The sequence below is a fragment of the Monopterus albus genome, unplaced genomic scaffold (assembly GCF_001952655.1).
Source record: "Monopterus albus unplaced genomic scaffold, M_albus_1.0 scaffold147.1, whole genome shotgun sequence".
Taxonomy (NCBI): domain Eukaryota; kingdom Metazoa; phylum Chordata; class Actinopteri; order Synbranchiformes; family Synbranchidae; genus Monopterus; species Monopterus albus.
This window is the reverse complement of record NW_018128027.1, coordinates 1,710,579-1,728,141: the sequence shown is the minus strand read 5'-3', so window position 1 is coordinate 1,728,141 and position 17,563 is coordinate 1,710,579. Positions and strand designations below refer to the sequence as shown.

The window sequence follows — 17,563 nt, the reverse complement described above, 5'->3', positions numbered from 1 at the left end:
CATGAGTATGTGAAGTACACACAAGGAATTAGTTTCCGGTCCAGAACCAAGCCAACCATCTGCCTAACCGCTCTAACCATCGGGGGCAACTTGGGGGTTCAGTGTCTTGCCCAAGGACAATTCGACATGTGGAATGCAGGCACTGTGATTCAAACCTCCAACCCTCCGGTTGGGAGATGGCCACTCTACCCACTGAACCACAGTCGCCCCCCAAATCAGTAATGCGTGCAACATACAAACCAGCAGGACTTACTTTAACACTTGTGCCTAAAAGGCCAACTCAGGCCACAACCTAGATGGTATCACCTGACGGTTGGCAACCGTTCTAAAGTGGGACAGCTGCAAATATAAACTAAGAAAAGCTTGAGGAAAAAAAGCTGAAGGAAAGCATGCACCTGGATGTGCAAACACTCTTTTTCCATGACCTCACCTGACTTATCTCTTAGACTTTCACCAGCAACACACCTGGAGGGTACTGCAATGCAACTGGGAGTTTACAGTGGGAAGGACTGGTTAAAAAAAAGGATCAAATGTCCAAGGACTAAGCAGCCACATGGACAAAGGTAAGAAACTGTCTCTTTGCAGTTACAATAGAGTGTATTACATGCTACAATTTACTGTGAAAGTAGACTTGGCTGTGTCTCTGAGGAAAAGGTATTTTTCACTCACTGTTTCAAGGCTGTACAAAGACTCCTCTCTATAACAGCTGAACAAGTCCCATCTTATCAAGGAAGTGTGTCAGGGAGTACAGGTAGACACAGCCTAGTTTCCTGACAGAGATGTATGTGCATGTGCTAGATTCAAAATATCCTGTATTTGCTCATCAAGACAGGTAAGAATCAACAAATCAGTTTTTATCTATCCCGTTGTTATTTATCCTAGTAGACAAACAAATGCATGAAAAGCAAAGCTTGAAATCAATTGCTTTTAGCTTATTTTCATCAGACTGTTTTCTCATCTGCCTTTAAGAAGGATCGTTTATGGCAACATTTAAAGCATTTCTTGGCCCATTCACTTTAATGAGCTTCATTAATCTGCCCACGAAGTGTCTCACGAACATGATACTCATGGCTGAAATTCTAAGACTCCTCCTTGGCCGAGCCGATATGTTTAAAAAGGAATGTTGTTGTGTCCATGCTCTAATCTCCCAGTGTTAATAAAGTACTGAGAAAACCTTTACAGGCCAACAAAACCTGTTTGCTGTAATGGTTTACAAATTTACAGTGTTTTTCAAGTCACGAACAAAGATCTAATGTGGGCAAGGCTGTTTGGAAGGCTAAAAAAGACACTGAGCAAATTACTTATTCAATATGCCAGCATCGATGGAAAAAATCCCGTTTTACTCCATAAAATGATTAAAGGTCAAGGAACACAAAAAGGGTTGCTTTTTTGGATGAGGTTTGATTTTGGTTTAAAGTGCTATTGTACCATTTCATTTTAACCACGGTGTTTTCCTTTAAGTTTTGTTGGCAGAAGTTAATTTTTAATTATATAAACTCCCCAAACTATATTGCAAAGTGAATCATTTATTTTTGAAATATGATGGCGGTGCTATGTTTTTCATGGAATAAGAACATTTCTTTTTAATCACTTACACATTCAGAGTTGCTTCCTAATCCTAACACCGCAGCAAAATAACCTGACTGCATCCCAAGTATTTGTACTTCTCAGAAAATCATAAACATGTGTCTGTAAATGATTTTAGCATTGTGATTTCTGATGAAAGTTCCGGTAAAACCTCCCGTTCATCGGATACAAACTATGAAGAGAGCACAAAGCACTTCCAGGATAACAACTGCTATTTGGGACACTCCATTTTTGTTGCTTTTGTTACTGGAAGTCTTAAGTAAGCTAATAGGCTTCCTTTGAAGGATATGCAACAGACCAAACTTTGCATTTATGGGAAAAAACTGATTTGAAAAGTAAATATTTATAAAAGAACACAGTATTGTTGGAACACTGCTCTGCTGCCAAACAATGCTGCATTTCATTAAACCAAAATCAGGCAGGTGCAATCACTAAACAATGGGTGTCCATGCACATCAAGCAGAGTGATACGGTCCAATACTTACTTCTGGTGCTGAATTATATGACAAACACACGCACAGACCCGCTCCGTATTCTAGGAGAGGGAAACCGGAATTATCATTTATAATGTAGTGTTAAATAAATTAACTTCACATGAAGCTTGACATCAGACTACCATTTGTTGAATTCTAACTTCTTTCTTGTGTTTTGTTACAGATTGCGTTACACTTTTGGACTTCACTGCTTCATAAGGATTCACTGTCAAACAAAGGAGGAAATACTAAAGAAAACAAATACTTTTTAGGATATTTAAAAAAATAAACAAAGTAGATCTCCCAAGATGCCACTTAGAACATCACTGTACAGAAAGCCATCCTCTGGTCGTTGGCCCAGCAGGAACTCCAAGTGCAGGGCGGTGCTTTCGGTCAACATGATTAGCCTACCACTGGCTGATTTCCGCCACATCTCACACATTGGCAACAACGCCAATACAGACAGTTTCAGAGACCTGTCCTTAAAGATGGGCCACAGCCTGCTTTTACAAAGCTCCCAGAGTGAGCACAGCCTCTTCATGGCCTGCTCTCCACCACCAAAGCCCCCTCGTCTGAACCTGAATGAGGGAGCGGGTTCAGCGAGCCCAGACTGGTCTGTTGGCCACCAGCACACCACCTCCCAGAAGAGAAAGAAACACAGCTCTATGCCAATGCTGGACGATGAGGAAGGAGAAAAGGAGATGGAGAAGGAGGATGTGTATCAAAGAGGGGCTAATATTGCTACAAATCAGACTCTCAGCCAAGAATGGCGTGGCATGAATTCAGACAGGGAAGGAGATGCTACAGAGAAAACTGCTAGGCAGCAAAAGGAAGAGGACAGTGGCTTTTCATTTAGCCTCAACCTGGGCCCATCGTTCCTGGATGATGTTCTCCGGGTGATGGACAAACTCTACAATTAAACAGACAGCAACCAAATGTTTCCAGAAGGCTTTATTAAGTGAATAGAATATGAAGGAGAGATTCAGTGTGAACTGCTTGGGGTGGGACACTTTTATATTGATATCAATTAAGATGACCCCAGCATACTATGAAGTTAAATATGAGCTGTGGAAAGAACTGACTGCATCGTAACGAGGTAAACAGAGTTAAACTGATTCTGCCTTTTTTAGCATTTCAGTAAAACATGTTCATTTGTGAATTAGATAATCAAAGCAAACTTCTAAGGTGAACATTTTACTCTGTAGAGAACCAAGTATTGTCCATCATACACTGTTCATAGTGTTTGTTAAAAAAATAAGCACCTTCTGGTTTGAAAGGTTAAACTAAAAAAAGACAACACACAAGATCATGTTATCCTTGCATTCACCACTTGCACAGGTAGACAAAATAACTAAACCCTGTCTGGTGTCAACCTCCAAGCTGGACCTTTTTATCTTCCTTTACATTCCTCCTTTACTATTGTAATCCCAAAACCACACAGCATTGAAGATGGCTGTTAAGACGTAAGGGTGTTGTGTTTAAAAAAAAAAAGAAAAGCTGCAGCTGGATTCCAAAATCCACAAGCTGTGATGTCTTGGCATGCTTGCCAATCTATTGTGTGCAGAGGGCAATTTTTCCTCTGCACGCATCCAAGAGGCTCCCTCTCAAAGGTAGACTAAGGTACCCCCCATCTGTCATTCCCAGCAACGCAGTGAAAACAAACACTTAGCTCTGGTTCCAATAAAAGCCAACCAGTGTTTGCAGGTTGGGCTGCAGACCAAGCTAGGCCACAGGTCCAAGACATCAGAAGAAGAAGAAGAGGAAAAAGAAATATGACAGTGCAGGCTGTTTTCTTAGCTGCAAATCAGAATCCATTGCTTGGGTGAGTGGTAAGGGGAAACATGATACTTTCACATATGCAGGGGGTGTCAGGGGAAGAGGACTAGAGAAATCCATTACTGCAACAGAAGCCCTGATGAGGGTTTAAACACTACCTTCTGACAAAACAGACCCCATGAGACTTGAAAATGCTTGATCTCACATACCCTGGCACGCAAGTCAAATGAAACACATCTATGTACATGCAAGCACACATCCTAGTCAAACTGAGACTTGTGCAGACAGACGTGGTCCTTTTTCCTCATATCTGAGGAGAAGATAGTCAGGAGAGTCTACTCCTTAATGTGGAGGTTACCAGGAAAGGCTGTGGAGTAAACCCAGAACCAGATGACCTAAGTGCCTTGCAGGTCATGCTGCAAAATACACAAACCACAACTGGCACGCTTTTGGCAATATATTTAGAATTCTTGGTATGTCCAAATAGAAACAGCAATGTTTGTGGGAACATCTGTGATGTATATCTGTTTTGGTATTTCCCATTTTAAATTGGATATCATTGCCATCTTTATTGTGTATGTTATGACAATGTGTTGAAAAATGTACTGTTTGTACTCTGGGGAAAGAAGAAGTATATTTTTCAAACACCAAAACTGGTAGCACTGTGAATAGAAGTGTTGTCAATGTCAGCTTATGTCTAAAGCACATTTACTGTTGACCAAAATTCTGTACAATCACAAATAAACCACACTAAAGCACACATTAACAAAGAGGAATACAAAGAGTCAGCTAGTACATAATCAGGCACAGGTGTTGTATATGAAGTAAATTAGAGCTCTGTACATCAATGCATGTGATCAGTTGGACTACTCTTAAAATGCTATTTATTGGTGAATTAAATGAAATAAAATTTTGAACTAGTTAGAGCATCAATATATTATGTGGCCTTTTGAGTTCCAAAAAATGACTAGTGTGTGTGTGTGTGTGTGTGTGTGTGTTTTTTATTAATGATTTGTTGACAGATTGACGTGAAAGTTTAAAAGTAACAAACCAAACTGGGGCTGCTTGACAATCAAATTATATTATTGTGAAATTCAGAAGAATCTATAGAAATGCGGAATGCAGGGCCAGATTTTTATGGAATAAAAACATGTCGAGAATGTTGGTAATGTATGTTGAAATAAATATTTTCATAAAGATTAACATCTCTACATGTTACCTTTTCCAGTAGTTGTTTCAGTTTCACTATCAGCAGTATGGCAGTGGAATACCGGGCTAAGCAAGGAAAGTTCACATTCAAGAAAAATAATTGTGTGATTTAATTAATGGGCGGCTTGTGCCCCAGTAGAGCTTTATGTCCAGCAATGCCCCTGGTGACCGAGACTGCAGTTCCTGGATGATGTTCTCCGGGTGATGGACAAACTCTACAATTAAACAGACAGCAACCAAATGTTTCCAGAAGGCTTTATTAAGTGAATAGAATATGAAGGAGAGATTCAGTGTGAACTGCTTGGGGTGGGACACTTTTATATTGATATCAATTAAGATGACCCCAGCATACTATGAAGTTAAATATGAGCTGTGGAAAGAACTGACTGCATCGTAACGAGGTAAACAGAGTTAAACTGATTCTGCCTTTTTTAGCATTTCAGTAAAACATGTTCATTTGTGAATTAGATAATCAAAGCAAACTTCTAAGGTGAACATTTTACTCTGTAGAGAACCAAGTATTGTCCATCATACACTGTTCATAGTGTTTGTTAAAAAAATAAGCACCTTCTGGTTTGAAAGGTTAAACTAAAAAAAGACAACACACAAGATCATGTTATCCTTGCATTCACCACTTGCACAGGTAGACAAAATAACTAAACCCTGTCTGGTGTCAACCTCCAAGCTGGACCTTTTTATCTTCCTTTACATTCCTCCTTTACTATTGTAATCCCAAAACCACACAGCATTGAAGATGGCTGTTAAGACGTAAGGGTGTTGTGTTTAAAAAAAAAAAGAAAAGCTGCAGCTGGATTCCAAAATCCACAAGCTGTGATGTCTTGGCATGCTTGCCAATCTATTGTGTGCAGAGGGCAATTTTTCCTCTGCACGCATCCAAGAGGCTCCCTCTCAAAGGTAGACTAAGGTACCCCCCATCTGTCATTCCCAGCAACGCAGTGAAAACAAACACTTAGCTCTGGTTCCAATAAAAGCCAACCAGTGTTTGCAGGTTGGGCTGCAGACCAAGCTAGGCCACAGGTCCAAGACATCAGAAGAAGAAGAAGAGGAAAAAGAAATATGACAGTGCAGGCTGTTTTCTTAGCTGCAAATCAGAATCCATTGCTTGGGTGAGTGGTAAGGGGAAACATGATACTTTCACATATGCAGGGGGTGTCAGGGGAAGAGGACTAGAGAAATCCATTACTGCAACAGAAGCCCTGATGAGGGTTTAAACACTACCTTCTGACAAAACAGACCCCATGAGACTTGAAAATGCTTGATCTCACATACCCTGGCACGCAAGTCAAATGAAACACATCTATGTACATGCAAGCACACATCCTAGTCAAACTGAGACTTGTGCAGACAGACGTGGTCCTTTTTCCTCATATCTGAGGAGAAGATAGTCAGGAGAGTCTACTCCTTAATGTGGAGGTTACCAGGAAAGGCTGTGGAGTAAACCCAGAACCAGATGACCTAAGTGCCTTGCAGGTCATGCTGCAAAATACACAAACCACAACTGGCACGCTTTTGGCAATATATTTAGAATTCTTGGTATGTCCAAATAGAAACAGCAATGTTTGTGGGAACATCTGTGATGTATATCTGTTTTGGTATTTCCCATTTTAAATTGGATATCATTGCCATCTTTATTGTGTATGTTATGACAATGTGTTGAAAAATGTACTGTTTGTACTCTGGGGAAAGAAGAAGTATATTTTTCAAACACCAAAACTGGTAGCACTGTGAATAGAAGTGTTGTCAATGTCAGCTTATGTCTAAAGCACATTTACTGTTGACCAAAATTCTGTACAATCACAAATAAACCACACTAAAGCACACATTAACAAAGAGGAATACAAAGAGTCAGCTAGTACATAATCAGGCACAGGTGTTGTATATGAAGTAAATTAGAGCTCTGTACATCAATGCATGTGATCAGTTGGACTACTCTTAAAATGCTATTTATTGGTGAATTAAATGAAATAAAATTTTGAACTAGTTAGAGCATCAATATATTATGTGGCCTTTTGAGTTCCAAAAAATGACTAGTGTGTGTGTGTGTGTGTGTGTGTGTGTTTTTTATTAATGATTTGTTGACAGATTGACGTGAAAGTTTAAAAGTAACAAACCAAACTGGGGCTGCTTGACAATCAAATTATATTATTGTGAAATTCAGAAGAATCTATAGAAATGCGGAATGCAGGGCCAGATTTTTATGGAATAAAAACATGTCGAGAATGTTGGTAATGTATGTTGAAATAAATATTTTCATAAAGATTAACATCTCTACATGTTACCTTTTCCAGTAGTTGTTTCAGTTTCACTATCAGCAGTATGGCAGTGGAATACCGGGCTAAGCAAGGAAAGTTCACATTCAAGAAAAATAATTGTGTGATTTAATTAATGGGCGGCTTGTGCCCCAGTAGAGCTTTATGTCCAGCAATGCCCCTGGTGACCGAGACTGCAGGGTTATGCTTGTTGATGTCATTTGTGACTAATGAAGCTATTCAAGTCAACTCTCAATTAGTAGTGATGGTGAAATGATGTTTTGTCAAGTTGCAGTGCACTGAGCTCTCAGGGCCATTGTACAATAAGCTTCGTCTCCCACTTCTTCCTATCAGTTTTATAATGATAGCTTTGGACAAGCAGCACAATATCATCAGGGTGACGAGAAACACAAGCCTAAATTAGGCAGGTACAGTATGTCAAGCTGGATTTCTTGTAGAACCACAAACAGGGTATTACTGTAGACTTTGAAGCAGCTGCTGGGTTAGGCATCCCCAGCTCCGAGGCACACCTTGATCACAAAGAGGTGTTTACCTAACTTGTCAGACTTCTCAATATATTTTTGTTTCCACAATGCAGTCTACTACAGTGGGCCAGGATGATCAAAGCCTCATTTATTCACAAAGGAAAGAAAGACTGTAATGTCAGGCAGGCACTGTGCAAACAATTAGACCATTAGGCTACTGTAAGGGTAAAAAACCTTTACCTAGAAAAGCAATATTACAAAAACAAATACTAACACATTTTGCATTGCACTTCTTCATGCAGAAGTGATAAAGAAAACCACTGAAACATTTTTAAAAAATTTACTCATCTTAGCATTTATAAGTCAACATTTACTAACTGCTTTATGCAGAAAAAGTCTGAGGGCAGACAAAAATCCTTGTCTGCTCTGACCCTGTTGTCTATGTAAGAGCCCTCAGTGTAAAGAAACATAAACCTAAACTCAAGAAGTGCTCAGCCACATGATTTTATGTGAGAAGAGCTCTAACTGACAACAAATTATCTTATCTCTGCTGCACAAAATGCTCGAGCTGTGCAGTATCCCAATCACATCTAGTACCACTTCTCTCCCTCCAAAAATCTAAACCTAATGTGATACAGAATACCCAGAATCCCTGTCCTCTCACCGAAGAGTAGCACTTATGATTTACTTACAGTATTTTGTCATGTTTAAATAAAAACTAAAATTACTGTTTTGCCAAATAAGAAGCGTATTCGTCAACTACAAAGGCATATTTCACGACAACCTGATGCTCCTGAATGCTGCGTGATTTCAGGTGTTAATACACAAGGGAATTTTGTGAAACTGATATTCCTCATGCTGTCAGAATTATATCATAACATATTATCAAACTAGAGACATATAGGGCCAAACCAATACTCAATAGCTATCCCCTCACAATGTAGATAATGAAATAAGCATATTTGGGTGTAACATTTCAAAAATTTGACCATGCCATAATCACAACATGACTTATTCTGTGTCTGATGAGAAAATGATAAAACATGCTATGCTAAATAGTATATATTTTCTATTAAATGCGTGGCCTTTTGTAAACATATATTTTACCGCCTGTAACAATAAAATTTACTCCTTCTGCGTGTGATCACAGTAAAATACAAAAGCCTGCTGGGCTCCCTCCTATAAGTTTATTATCTACAGTATCTACTGTATTTAGACTGGGGTCAGCCCAGTGTTGAATATGCCAACAGCAAACCCACATACAGTACCCTACAGTGCGCTACTTTGAGACTTGGCCTATTTTAGGAGAGAGTGCACTTTTCCGTCACTAAAAAAAATGGCAGGCTGGAAAAACAATCACAGAATAGCTGATGAACTGCATCTGGTTTGTGTCGTGACACGCGCGCGATGACTCTCCAGCTCTAGATGGGAGAAGCAGGCAAAGGAAGCTAAATTCAAATCCTTCATGATAGATTCACTTGAAATAATGTGGTATAAAAAAAAACTGCACAACAAACCATGAATCCAGATACAGTGATTAATGATGGCATCATGTCTCTCGAGGTACAAACATTATATCTGGCATTGAGGAAGCAGATGGCTAGATAGCGATTCCATATCTAAGAGGTGGTGAAATGTGAATTATTAGTCAGACCCTGTGGAATCCATGTAGTCAGCGACACATGTGAAATTCTGTTTTGACGCAGCAATTATTTACAGCTTTAGAAAACACAGCATTTACACGTACGGCATCTGAGACCTACACTCTAAAATTCCTCTGTCTAAGCTCTGGGCAAGACACTGAACCCCCTGAAAATTTTTATATCTATCATAAGAAAAAAACTGCGTGAATGCAGTAGGGCCTGTTATAAATCATGTCATATCTGCTTCCTGGACATGCAGAGCAAAAACACAGCTAACAGTTCAACAAGACTCCTCGGTTTCTCTCTGTTAGAGCAGTGACACTGACTTCACAGTATGATTAGTAATGTTCAAGGTCTTTGGACCCTGAGGGAGGCCTTGAAGGGGAATTTGTGACCCCCACTTTATTAGGCCACTCACACTGCCCCATATTCATTCATTAGTCCAAGGAGAGCTGAAAGTGAAGCTGATGCTGCTCTGAGCTCTGTGTAGTGAGACCCTGACCCTTTTGAGTTTGAATTGATTAGGTTAAAGAAGCAAATCTTCACCCAAGCTGCTCCTACGTGACTGCAGCTGGCTGGGCGGATTTGATCTTTAGATTTCAGATCAAGTCAAAGAACAAGGACCTCCAGCGCTCTGGCTTCTCTTCACCTCTGTCTTTCTCAAATGCCCCGCCACGTCCACTAACACTAGGCATGTATCAACATTACTAATAACTGTTTCACCCATTTTGACATGTGGGGCCTCTCTAGTGAGACATATTCTCACTGAGGGCTAATGTGAGAATGGCCACATCATGTTTTCATTCAGGAAAAAAAATAATATGATGAAGCTATCCACTTTGGATATCTGCAAGGCAAACAAGGTAACCATAATAACATTTAAAGAGATTAGTGTGACAAATCCCAGTGTGCAAGCTGAGTCTCACATGTGAGCCCTGACAGAAGGGGGTCTGGACGCTGCACTGGGTTGAGGGGTGAAACCCAGTTCAGCAGCAGCACTGGAGATACAGGTGAGTAGCAGGAGGGATTGTGACCTGCAGTCCCTCACACGTAAAGATGAAAACATAGGAGAGGTAAAATGGACACGGCGGAGACAAAACATTCCTTGATACTAATCTACTGAGAAAGATTTTTTAGTCTCACTGGATATAGCTAAAAAGAAACTAACTCCATTCCTGCACGTGTGCTGGCAGTGAAAGACAAAATACAAGGCATGCAAAATCAATAAAAAAAAAAGTCAAGATCATAAAACTGATTACTGTGATTTCCAAATCCTATCAGGAAGATGTTTTAAGTTTTCCTCAATAAAGCATTATAGTGTTGTGCAGCAAACATTTGGCCTGCAGAAAGTATATTTTCTACAGGACAAAACTTGGCACCAGTGCAAGCATTTACTCCGTCTCACATGCACACTGCTTCTCCTGGGTTGCTATGCAAAGTGCAGCATTCTTGGGGTCTCCCAGGTCAGGCCTATAAATAAGCAGCCGACCAGGGGCTCTGGGCCAGTGCCTGGCCAGCGCCTGGCCAGCGCCTCACCACTGCAAAGCAAATAAACTGAGGTTCCTTTAACCAAACACACTGTTCTAGGCCTAATGAGGGGAGTGCAAGCACTGGGGCAATATCTGTACTACTGATATGAAAATAAAACCTCAGAAGGTTTACATACCTCTTCTTGTGGGACAGTGTTTACGCAATATTATCTGTGCCGGAACATGTGTACACGGGAAAATTCTGTATCATAGGGCCAACATGCTTCACAAGAAAGGGAGGGAATTACAACAATCCATTTTCGGGTTATACCGGTACCTGTGAAGACATGAAACTGCCAGGCTGAGATGCTGGAGGAATAACCTCGGGCTGTCCTTCAAGCCACCAAATCTTCAAGGGGTTTCCACTGAGACCACATTCATTCTTAACTGCCCGCTCCTAAGTGCACAAATAATCTGTAAGCAGTTTATCATATTATAATAAAACAACCTTATATCTGTTAATTTGTATTCTATCCATCTTACACCAGGGGAATCTACAAGTTTAATACACATATGAAAAACACATGTAAATGTAGACAAAAGTGGATTGTAACTGGGCCAACTCCCAAGAGCAAAGCTACTGTAGAACCTAGAGATGGGCAGAAAAAGATCACAGACACTGTGCTCAGGTCCCAGCAGACTGGCAGGCATGCTTCCTTGAAGAAAAACCACACTGTGGTGAGGAAAGCACAGCAGCAATGTACTGCAAACCACCAGGACATAGGGCCTGAGGATCCAGAGGGTGGGGAACAATGAGGCAGCTCACTTCCTTCTGTCCAGTGATTTCCATCAACACAGAGATCTCTACATTAAAGAATGACTAAAACATCAGTCACAGAGACTGTCCTAAGGCTGGGAAGTCTATGACAGGTGTCATTCTTAGTAAGAATCAAACCCAGCAGGTGACCTGAGACTTCAAGGCAAGGGAGTGGTAAACAAATGTGGTTCTATGCAAATGATTGCTTTGGAGAAGACTTTCATTACTGAACAAACAGAAAGAGGACACAGACCGGGGAAGAGTTAGGTACTTACAGCTGCTCTCACGGTTGCAAATTCAACCACAGCGCTTCCTTTCTTCTTAATCGATACAATCACATTCAAAACATCCCCGTACTAGAGGTAAGAAACGAGAGAATAAAAACAAAGTCAAATAAAGGAAGAGGACAGATGCAGAACATTCAAATTAGTATTTCCTTTCACAGCACAACCCAGAGCCATGAAAACACAAAGCATATGCAGACTCAGAAGTTCAAAAACACTGGTAAATACAACAGACTTCAGGAATAGAAGTCAGGTTCAATATGCATTTGGTTATTAAGATAATCTCTAATGACAGGCTTCGTAAGTTTGAGACTGAGGCAGTAACACTGCACAAAGAGCAAAGTAACACTGCAATACAACATCATGTCCGGAAGTGAGATCTTGGCATGAAGTCTTAAATTAGATGTAATTCAGCTCCCTGCTACATCGACAACAGGGAGGAAAAGTCGGCCACAAAGGTAAGCAGGGCAAAGAGCAGCTCAGCTACTCCCTGACCTTTGTCCATGAGGGAAGGCTAGAAACCTGATTTCTGTCAAATGGATTCATTAGCAGAGCAAAGGGTCGCATCATCCAAAACCATGGTGTTTGCCATTAACCATTAACCACTGCTTGGGAGCAAAGAGTAGGAGGACACTGCCTTTAAGAATCTCATTCTGTGAAAATGCAGCTTTCTGGGAATAAGAAAGTCCAGGAATGCTTATGCTTACTCAGGACACTCTAGAGCATGCCAACAGTGACAAAGGAGACTCTCAAAAGGCCTCTGTTTCATAAAATATAAATATCTTAACATATTTTTTTCCCCTTTAAATAAAGATGTATTATTTTAGGTGGCCAAAGTACACAAGTCCTCACACGTACACATGCACAAGTATACACACCCCATGCTTGCTTTCCCAGAGACCAATGGTTATTTTGACTTGCCTAAACCATTAACTGTCGCTCACTGGAGCTTGCCATTTTAAACAAATTTCCTAAAATGTATCTCCTTTGCTTAAGAATTTAAAAAAGAACACAATTTTTTTTCCATGATCTTTACCCTGACACAACCCTCCAGCCTGGGACCATACTGACTGAGTGCATGAGGGAGAAAAATCGAAACACCTTTTTCCTAATGGCTTGATGTCAGTGACGGTTGCCTGCTATACAAGTATAAGACCATTTACCATTTAACCTCCTGGTAAGCGGGGCACAAACAATGGCGTGCATGGCTTTAAAAGGGCACTACAACACTGCCCTAACCACTTTCACTGCAACAAAATTTAATGGGTCTTATTTAAGGGGAAAAAATAAAAATGATCTATAGCACTGATGTCAGGCAGACCTCAAAAAAGGCCGGAGTCTACAGGCAGGTTTGTTACTATGGAGCGCTGCCATGTGCCAATGAGGACAGAGAGGTACAATGATATCATTATACAGTATATGTAATTTTATATTGCACTAGCAATACGTGTCTAATATAGTCAATTTCCTGAAAATGAGAAGCAATTTATAGATTACACACACAGATAAGAACATCAGTTTTTGGTTAAACCAGTCAATTAAATACCTCACACTGGTGCAACATTCACGTAAATCGAAAATAAAGCAGTCCTATTCATTAATTTACAGCACTGTCTGCAATGTCCTGATAAGGTCACATTTATAGTATCAAACTACCTTGGTATCTTAAGGTATATATTATTACATTGCCCACCCCAAAATGGTCCTATGTCAGGTATTGTGCTTTACTGTATAAACCATTACTAAGTCTTGCAGCAAAGGCATATCATGTATTTGATTTTCACCTTTTGGAGAAGTCTCAAAAGAATGTCTTTAGAATATCCTCCATTCATCTCGTCATTTTTTTTACACTTCCATTTCAACTGGAAAAGAAAAGAGCACAGAAAGAAGAAGCCAATATCAGTCCCGGGGACTTTTCAAGAGTTAAAACAGTGCATGATAATGTCTAATCACTGGAGCACAACTGATTAAAGCCATCTGACAAGGAGACAAAGCAGGTTCCAGTGACACACAGATTAGCATCATCAGGGCAGGCTGGAGCTACGGGAGAAAGACGCAACGCTCTTGGAACATCACCCTGGCACCACCTGTGAGACCTGCAGTCAATTTCCATTCATGGTGAGGGTCCTGGACATCTAGACAGGGTGAAAGCCCTGGCCCACATAATACACAGTGACTCACCTGTGTAACTGTAGCTCCACAGACTACAGCACAGCACCAGACACAACTATGAATAAGTAATCCAAACCAAGTCAATGCCCAAGGTGCACTTCTCTTGCATGTGCTACGTCTTAGTTTGGACTATGGTTGACATATTCGCTTGTGTACCAGTGTTTCTGTGCCTTCACTTAAGATATTTACCATATTGCACTGTGAATATTCTGCTTTAGAAATTATGTATAGCTATTTTTCTGCATATGAGCAGCTTCCACTAAATACACTAGATAATTTATCTTTTTAAAACATACAAAAATATTAATATTGGGGAACTACTCATATCCTTGGACAAAGCGCAGCAGGGTCTAGCTAATATCAGTGAGTGTTGATTGAGCTCCAGCATTCTGCTCACTTTCAAAGAAACAGCATTTCTGGGAATTTCCATGTCTACATAGACTGTTTTACCAACAATTATGGCTAAAAAAGTATATTCGGCTTCCAAGAGCAGGAATCCTCCCAACTGATAACCTTCTTACCCATTAATCTTCAAATGACATTTTAAAGTATTTGTATGATGTGATGTCTATGGTTTAAGTTCACAACACTGACACACAGCTGGGTTCTCTCACTAGAAATATACAGACAGAAAACATATTAGTGGAAACAACCCAAACAGCTCTGCCTGTGTTAAATATTCACCTACCTAATGAAAATACAACGTCAACCCTGTGATGCGCTGTCCAGGATGTACCCTGCCTCTCGCCCAGTGTCAGCTAAGATTGGCTCCAGCCCCCCTTCAATCTTCTACAGGATAAGCAGACAATGACTGGATAGATTGAACTGTGGTCAGAACTCAAAAGCCTATGAGACAGGCCTATAGACAGGCCATTTCCAGGAGGAAATACAATAAGCCCTATCTTTGAATAGTTACAGGTCTCCTAACAATGTCAGCACTCCTCTGGAGGAATGGGTGTTAGATCAGCCTGTGCACTAAGTGGTAAGATAGCCAATGTGGTCTCCAAATAATGAATTACAAATGCCTAAGGTTCTATCAGAATCCTTGCTAGGGTTCTGCCTGCACTTTCACTCGGATGGAGCAGCCCTCCTGAGCATGCTGGGGCCATCCCCTCCTCCCTTCCATTCCCATGTGTTAATCTCCAAGAACTGCAACCTCTCTTCATAATCTCATCCACTGACCCATAGTACCACCAATGCAGAAAGCCTTACCTTCAGTTTGGGGGTGACATTGCTCCTGGAACACCTCTCCACTTCCGATTCTGAGGGAAAAAAAAAACATGGGGTAGGAGTGAGATAGTGTAGTGAAATGACAAAGCAGCAATTGTTTTATTGAGGAGAGCAGACGAGAGACTCATGGAGATAAACAGCAATTTTAAATGATCTGTGACATGGAAAGTGTATGGCTCTTGCTGCAGTCTGATGATTCTCTGAGTGCCTCTTGAGCTGGACCAGACAGAGGAGGACTGACTGGAAAAGCCTGACTGCGTGCAAATGGAACACACTCAAAAGACGTGGTGACTGTGCATGAGTAATCGTCCAGCCACAAAAAGGGGTCTAGTCTAGGACCAAGACTCTGTACCTCGGTTAAATACCAACACTTACACAGTCACTTCTCTTTATTGGAGACACTAAGGCTTCAGTGAAACCATATTATCAATAAGTTTCAAGTCTCATGAGCAACTATGTGTGTGTATGGGTGTGTGGTGCTTGGCATTCTGTGACCTTGTCAAGTTGTCTCGCTGTCAAGAAATTAAAATAGACCTCTTAAAAGTGTTGGAAAGTAAAACAAGTTGAAATTTACATTCAATTATTGTTTTTTATGTGAATAATATTTGGTGAACCATAGGGTGCCAGCTGTGGCTGAACTGACAGTATGATGGTGAGGAAACATGGGGTTCACTCAACTGAGGTTTCACAATATTAAAAAGATTTTGCTGGGATAAACTGGATTCATCCAGAAGAACAGGACTGCTGGCTATCCACGGCTGGTGCAGAATGGACTAGGCTAACTCCTGCAAGTGGACCTACGTCTCTGAGTGCTGTCTCCTGTTTGTTGCTGCTGTGCTTCTCTTTCTCTCTGGATCTGCTCTCTGATGAGTCTCTGCTCCTCCTCGAGTTGCCTGGATCCCTCCTCCCTTAAACGGGCAATCTAGTGGAAACAGACACATAAAATACAATGATGTGCACAAAGAAACATTCTGGTTTTGAATGAGAGCAAAGTAAGCATCTTGACTTTTCACTAAGCACTGATGTAATTCAGTTCCTGCTGTTTCAGGAGAGTTTATAGACCAACTTAGAGTTGTGGCCAAAAATACTGGCACCCCTGCATTTCTGTTGTAATCACAAACTCTTCGATATTCTCATATTCATTTCTTTTGTCTGCATTGGAGGACAACAAAATGCACAGAAAAAAAAGCCAAATCTAATATACTCCACACAGAACTCTAAAAATGGACTGGACAGAGTTACTGACACCTTCAACTTAATATTTGGTAGCACACCCTTTGGACAAAATAACTGACATCAATAGCTTCCTGTAACCATTGGTGAGTTTCTTCCACCTCTCTACTGGAGTTTTGGACCACTCTTCTTTTGCCAATTGCTCCAGGTCGCTTAGATTTTAAGGGTTCTTTCTCCCAGCTGAAGTTTTGAGATCTTTTCACAGGTGCTCTATGGGATTTAGATCTGGACTCATTGCTGGCCACTTCACAGCTCTCCAGCACATTGTCTGAAACCATCAGGTGCTTTCTGAAGTCTGCTTTAGGTCATTGTCTTCCTCAGGTAAGTTTTGGCAAACTCCAGTCTGGCTACTTTATGTTTCTGTGTCAGCAGTACACTTTGACGCGAGACAGAAAGTGGAACAGTGCCACCTATTGGTTACTTCATCCCCCAAGGCAAATGGCCATACATTTACAGTGGGGCAAATAAGTATTTGATACACTGCCAATTTTTCAAGTTTTCCCACTTACAGAGAATGGACAGATCTGTCATTTTCATCGTAGGTACACCTCAACTGTGAGAGACAGAATCTACAAAGAAAATTCCAGAAAATCACATTGTTAGATTTTTAAATAATTTATTTCCATTTTATTGCATGAAAAAGTATTTGATACAATAGAAAAATAGAACTTAATATTTGGTACCAAAACCTTTGTTTACAATTACAAAGGTCAGATGTTTCCTGTAGTTCTTGACCCGGTTTGCACACACTGCAGCAGGGATTTTGGCCCACTCCTCCAAACAGATCTTCACCAGATCTTTCAGGTTTTGGGGCTGTCGCTGGGCAACACAGAGTTTCAGCTCCCTCCATAGATCCTCTATTGGGTTCAGGTCTGGAGACTGGCTAGGCCACTCCAGGACCTTGAAATGCTTCTT

The 17,563-nt window shown here is 40.7% G+C and overlaps 1 protein-coding gene across 1 annotated transcript in view; it reads right to left on the bottom strand.

The window, feature by feature from the left end:
* dnajc17 (DnaJ (Hsp40) homolog, subfamily C, member 17) overlaps positions 1-17,563 on the bottom strand; it is a 37,113-nt gene that overhangs the window by 9,927 nt on the left and 9,623 nt on the right. Inside the window, exons 6-10 of the mRNA XM_020614554.1 lie at positions 16,217-16,337; positions 15,398-15,447; positions 13,798-13,875; positions 12,005-12,085; positions 11,250-11,369 (exon numbers count right to left, since the gene is read on the bottom strand). Of these exons, the coding sequence (XP_020470210.1) occupies positions 11,250-11,369; positions 12,005-12,085; positions 13,798-13,875; positions 15,398-15,447; positions 16,217-16,337 (450 nt within the window). The remainder of the gene's footprint in view (positions 1-11,249; positions 11,370-12,004; positions 12,086-13,797; positions 13,876-15,397; positions 15,448-16,216; positions 16,338-17,563) is intronic.